A 6,569-nucleotide genomic window follows, 5' to 3' on the forward strand; every position below is an offset into this window, starting at 1 on the left:
TTAAATGGTACCTTAGAGGATGTACAAAACCATGTACATGTTACTAGTACAGTTACCTTTGATTCAGAAAATGAAGTGGAGAGTAAGGTTAAGTGACTAGTTCAGAGTTGCTCACTTAGTTGCAGTCAGGAATTGAAGTCAGATTTCCTGAACTACATCATCATCTAATGGCAGCTAGGAGGATGTACTTATTGTTTGTTTTTAAAACTGGACCTGGAGCCAACCAGGAAGGGGTAGCTGAGAAAGCATCTGTACAGACTGTATCTTTACACTGAAGTAGGGAGACAAATTGTCACAGGGACACTGAGGTGTCCTGTGCCTTAAGTAAAGAAGGTGGGCTGCTGTCAGTCAGCAGGACAGCCCCAGGTGCTGGTTGCTATGGCAACCAAGTAGGTCATGTGACCGGAAGGGGGCAGGGCTGGGCCCTGTATAAGCAGCTCAGGCTGGAACCTGAGAGCAGTTCCCCTCTGGCCACTGCACAAGCAGGAGCTCTGCGGCGGAGAGCTGAGCAGCAGAGCCTACGGTGGCAGTTTGACCGCTGCAATGATGCGAGGGGAGCGGGAGAGCCCTGGGAAAGGTATTGGTGAGAGCCAGCGTTGCGTGTGGTTTGTGTTATAAGCCGGTGGGCTTTTTGCGTGTGTTATAGCCGCATGGCTCACGGTTTGTTATGACTACACCGGAGGACCGGGTGAGGCTGTAGGGGTGAGAGGAGGCCTCACAGGGGTTCCCCAGCAGCTTGGAGGTTCCCGGTGCTCAGTGGGGCACAGCGAGTGGTGCCAGTGGGGCACAGCGGTTTGCACCGGAGAGGCGCGGCAAAGGCCCCAGAGGGGGCAATGGCTGCGAGAGGCGCGGCAAAGGCCCCAGAGGGGGGTGACAGGCCCTAGGCGGGCTGTGTAGTATATCAGGCCACCCCAAGGCGGGCGGCAGTCACTTTTGATAGGCACTCAGGACGGGTGCGGACTGAAGGGGGTTTCAGAGGGCTTCCATGGCAAGAGGGGAGCCCAAGGAATCAGAGGGGCCAGGTAAGGCTCCGGCCGCCTGAGCCTAACTGGACTTGCAGAAACAGACTACCATTAGTGACAGGATTCAGAAGGGGGCCAGGCAAGGCTTGGGTCGCCTGAGCCCAATTGCATGGTTGTTATTCGTAGGACTCGGAGAGGGGACAGGTAAGGCTCAGGCCGCTTGTGCCCACCAAAGTAAATACCCAATGCAGATTGCGGGATAGGCCCAAGGACGCCCAGAGAAAGGGGCTCTGGTGGCGGGCTGAATCCAGGGGGCGCTAGGTAGGGCACTAGTGGCAGGCCAAGCCCAGGGGCGCCAGAGAAAGCGGGCACTGGTTGTAGACCAGGCCCAGGGGTGCCAGCGGAGGGGCGCTAGTGGCAAGCCAAGCCCAGGGGGCGCCAGGTAGAGTACTGGTTACGGGTTCAGCCCAAGGGGGCGCCAGACAGGGCGCAGAAGGTTAAGGACCAGACAACGTCTGGGAAGAACTGCGAGGCTTGGGGCGTGCTAAAGGGGAGGTAAGGAGGCACGCATAGCCCTTAAGGCAGGGGTGCGCAGAGGCACCCATACAGAATAGGGGTAGTAATATTAGTACCGTTCACCAGGGAAAAAGGCAGCCTCCCATCTGAACCAATTATCATCAAAGACGTGGCAGGCGAGAACCAGAGGGTGCTGAGTACACCTTACGCGACGGTAGGGGGTGCTAGGGAGTTCACGGCCGCTCCTAGGCCCCACCCCCTGACACAAATATTAGATTTAGAAGTAGTATTGTTCATGCAGAATGTTAAGGAAATATGAGACTAATGCTGTCACGTAATGGAAAATACCCTCTCTATTATAAGCACCCCTTCCTTGTACCCTTACTTGCTTTATGTTAAAAACATAGCCTAGATTGCAAGTACGTTTAGTGCTCATGAAAGGTGCCAGATTTAAACAGATGTCCTTTATTCATCTACAGAACACACACATTATGAACAGCAGCAGCAGTGAAAGCTTCTCCCTGCTACCAGCCAACATGCCTCTAGAGAGATCACTGTCAGAGAAGACATGAGTGCTGTCTGTCTGCATGCTTGTGAAGCATTTGGGCTCTTTGGTAGGGTGCCTTGTGGCCTTGGATGTAGGCACCTGTACATATACAAACATAAGCTCACTCTGCATTGTTACTTTAAGTTAAATTATGTTAAACGTCAGTTCATTTAATCTTTATGAAAATATGAATTACTAAATAACTTGCGTTTTTACTTTGAGGAAATAACCTGCAGTCCAAACTATGGACTTGAAACAAAGGCGAGCAAAGTCCATAGAAAAGTTTTTGTTGACTTGGGCTTTAGTTCAGCCCCTTTTTATGAACAGAAGTTTGTGTGATAGGGACCTTTGTGTATTTTAGGTGCAAAGTTCACTAAAATAAATTGTATCTGCGATAAAGAGTAGTGTATGGGTGTGTCTACACATGATGCTACATTGCCATAGGAATGTTTACATATGACCAGCAGTTACTTCACTGTAGGGACACACTCCCCGAGTATAGCGCACTGCTGTAATGAGGTAGCTGCTAAAAATAACCATGCACCGTGTGTATGGCACAGTACAGACTGTTACTGCACTGTGATTTATTACTTCCAAAAGGAAGTAGCTGCTCTGCTTTCTGCCTCTTTGTGCTCCCTGCCTGATGTAATACGCTGCTTTCTGCTTCTTGTCCTATACCACTGTTGCCTCTCCCCTCCCTAAGTCTGCTGCGTGCCACACACAGAAGCTGCCTATGTCATTTTTAGCATCCGTGTTACAGGTTTGCCACCCCTGTGCTACGGCATCATATCAAATAGCTGTATGTATGAAAAAGGGATCTTGTTTCAAGATTCTAGAATTTCCACTGAGTAGAACATGAAGCAAGTCACCTAACTTATATGTGGTCTAGTAAAATAAATATAATATTTAGGTCAAAGACTTTAAGATACTCAGATAAAGAGATACTAGATTTTCCTTCTAATGGAGCTATTATTGCCCACAAAGGTGAAAAATATATTAACTCTGGCTTGACTGAACCATAGGTGAAATCAGGTCCTTTTGTAAGCTGTCCCATGCATTATCTTTAGCATTCTGGTCTTTCAACATCCATAACAGTTTTCTCAGTTCTGAGCAGGCACCAAAGGGTGGAATGTTGCCTATTACAATAATAACAGTTGCCTAACTGTTAGCACATACTTCCTTTTGGTTGTCTTAAAAGAATTTACAATTTGATGAGACTAAGCAGGGGTTATATTTTTACTGTGTGTAGTGTATCTATCACAATGGACCTCTGATTCATGGTTAGGGCCTGTAGATCCCTCTGCTATACAGACTAGTAAATAATAGAGCATATTATCATGCACTGTGTTCTTTAGCATACAGTGAGTTTCAAGTATGAGACACTTTTCAAGAATATTGTGGAATTGCTTAGATTAGACTTTATGCAGTGTTATGCTGCTATCGCTAAATGATTGAACAGTGATTGAAATATAATTAGTACAGTAATTGATGCATGATTTATGACTTGTCACTTGCATGGTCCTTTTGAAGCCATGCCATGCTGTCATCTCATTACTGCTCCACTAAACTTGTGTTTGTTGACTCTTATTGTATCTGTGTTACCAGATCTTTATACTTGCGTCAACATGCTTCACTTAACTTTTGAATGATTTCTTGAAGTTCAAATTTAGCATGACCTTTTTAAGACCAGCAAAATACCTAATGCCACATTCTACCCAAGACTAGAGCTGAGTGATTTATTTTGTTGTTGTTGTTCAACAATAAAGTCAATTAGCTCCAAAAAAAATAGATTGAGAAAGGACTTACCTCACAATGCTCATCACCTGGAAGCTGGGACACTCATCTGAGAGGTTAGGAAACTTGTATTCAAATCCAAAGACAATTCAAGGCAGTGTACTAGAATCAAGGTTTCCTATTTCTCAAAATGCTGCTTATTTCCTGAGCGACAGTGTGTTCTGAAATAGGACTCTCTCCATTTCTTGTTGGAACTCTTCCACTAAAAAAAAAAAAAAAAAAAAAGCAAGTATTACTGTTCTTTATCAATATTCATGGAGAGCAAAATCAAAGGAAGTGGTTATCTAGCCTGGTGGTTAAGACACTTACACTTGCCTGGGAGATGAGCCATTTGAAATCCAGTTCTTGTTCCAGTGAATGTCTAATTATTTTACTTATGCAAAGTTAAACAGTCTCAAAAAGAGAGATTGAGACCTTGCCACCTTGGAATATCAGATATCTTGGCAATCAGGGAAAGCCTGACACTTAACTTGGAGGTCAAATGCATAGGTTCAACAATCCTGGAGCTGAGGGAATTCAAACTAGTTCCTCCAGGTGAATGTTCTAGCCACTGAGCAGAAAAGGAGGGGACTGTTTTTCCTAAGTGCTTTAATTCAGTGAAGCTAACTCTTTGTTTCCTTTGCTTTTTTTCTTACCAGGCATGAAAATGGAACATTTTGGCTCAGATGATGTTTTCCGTGTTAAATAAAAAGCTGCTTCTTCATTTCAACAAGTGAAATGAAAACAATTTTAAATTTTGGCTTTGAAACTGAGAATTTGATTATTTGCTCATAGCCCTACTCCCAGTTGGGTGTTGATTAGAGAGGAGGAATTTCTGTTTAATATGAATGATGGATGGTGTGTGTAAATGCATGCATATCTAGATACATATTTACTGTGCCAAGCAGTGCTGCCCTCAAAGATGCTAAGCTGAACTTTTGCATGCTATCTTTTGAACGGAAATAGCCACTCTTGCACAGTTTTACAAGCTAGTTCATTAGCCTTGTCTCGTGATACCATGTGAATTGCATTGCACTGCTTCTGGTTTGGAAGGAGCACATGTGAAACAGTGCAGCATGTTTAAGAGTGCTACACACTGGCATTGTACATTTCTGGTGTAGACATATAGTTTCTGACTTCCTGCATTTTGAACAGAAGGAATGAAAGAATGGGGGTTAAGACATTTCTGATTTAGATAGGAGATAACATGTTTTGAGCTGCCTGAAATTCACTTTACATTGACTTGGGAATTATTTCCATGATGCTCTCTACATTAATGTTTGTTTATGTCTTAAAGTGGATATACAGTACTTTTGTGACTGAATGTAAACAAATTACTTTAAAACAGCTTAGGTTATGGGAAATCTTGCATTTATGGCAGCCTTAAGTAGAAGGTTATGTTTTGCTTTCAACTGGTATATAAAACATTTATTTGATATTGGATTTTTTTCCAGAAGGCTACTTTAACCACGTTGTGTAAGCACTGGCTATGAATGCTGTCTTTTATAGCAGACTGCTTAAGTGCAGCTTAGTTGCCAGTATAGTTTTTATTTTTTTTCTTTAAAATCCTTGGCATGTTATTACAGTGCTGTTATACAGACTACCACATTTCACAACTTCCTGAGTAATGCACAGAGCAGAACTCTGTAGGTACTTTCTCTTTCTCCCCTCCTCCCCCTTTCTCTGTCTGAGTAGGTGGAGTCTGAATACTGCTTGTAGCATGCTCCCTCCCCCTTCCCTTTTTACCCAGCCCTTTCCTTTCTTGCACTGAGTTTCTCAGACTGGAATTGTAAAGTTTCAAAGACAGTGACCTCATAGTTACTGTAGAGCCTGGAAAGTGAGCATGCCTCTCTGCAGTATGAGACGGGCTGCTTAAAAACTGTTTCGAAAGAAGGCTTTTTCTCTTTTCACAATAAATGAGGCTGCTGCTTGATTCAGATGTGAGAGGGTTGTTTCTAAGATAGAAGCAAGCAAGGAGGTGAAAAGAGGGGCTGTGAGAGAGTGGCCAAAGTTACAGATCACCGCGCTGTTGTAGGATGTCACCATTGTTCAGCTGGGTGGCCAAGGTAGGAAGAGTTTTCATTCATTCTTTTTTTATGTATTTCTAAAACAATAAAATGATCAGGAGTGCTCAACTTTCTTTTTAATGCTAACTCACAAAATTAGACTTGGGAAAAGAAATCTTTTTAATTTCACGTTTTGTCTGGAAGTTGGAAGCAGTTTTTTATGTTGTTTGTGTTGAGGTGAGTGGAAGTGGCTGTTACGGTTATTGCTGAATATTCTGGTCTATACCTGATTTGTGGAATAGAAAGCTATCATTTAAAACTGTACAGTAGGTGTGGTCTTATTGCTTATTTAGGTCTGACAGTTAAATTAAGTCTTGTTTGCTCCGGTTGTATAGCACTCCCACTTTTGTCCAGAATTGTACCCAGAGCTTTTACTAGCTGTTAATATGGGAACATTTTTAGGTGAAGGCAAAGCTAATACCACTTTGCATCTGACTGACCAGGACTGATGTAGCACTTTCCATTCAAATTGTGAAACTACATATATGTATTAGAAACAGTAACAGGAAGGATAGTTTTAAAAAAATCTGAAACATTATCAGATTAGTTCAGCTGAATTTTAGGGATAGCAGTGAATTGATTTTAAATTCTGTCTGCATAGCATCTATTCTATAGATGCAGTATATACAAAAGACTACACACGATAGCATAGATCAGGAACCTTTGGTAAGTGAAATAGTTCAGTATGATGGGGAAGTGTTGATT

At 43.1% G+C, this 6,569-nt stretch overlaps 1 protein-coding gene across 8 annotated transcripts in view; it reads left to right on the forward strand.

Annotated features, from left to right (window-relative positions):
* The window catches only part of TBC1D1 (TBC1 domain family member 1), a 178,849-nt gene that overhangs the window by 41,211 nt on the left and 131,069 nt on the right, over positions 1 to 6,569 (forward strand). The window contains exon 1 of one of the 8 annotated variants that reach the window (XM_019552955.1): positions 5,577 to 5,864. The exons of the other annotated variants lie outside the window; for them this stretch is intronic. Within the exon in view, the coding sequence (XP_019408500.1) occupies positions 5,835 to 5,864 (30 nt within the window). The 5' untranslated portion in view covers positions 5,577 to 5,834. Of the gene's footprint in view, positions 1 to 5,576; positions 5,865 to 6,569 lie in introns of those variants that run through there. 8 annotated transcript variants of the gene reach the window in all.

Source organism: Crocodylus porosus, unplaced genomic scaffold (genome assembly GCF_001723895.1).
Source record: "Crocodylus porosus isolate Cpor-Errol unplaced genomic scaffold, CroPor_comp1, whole genome shotgun sequence".
Lineage (NCBI taxonomy): Eukaryota > Metazoa > Chordata > Crocodylia > Crocodylidae > Crocodylus > Crocodylus porosus.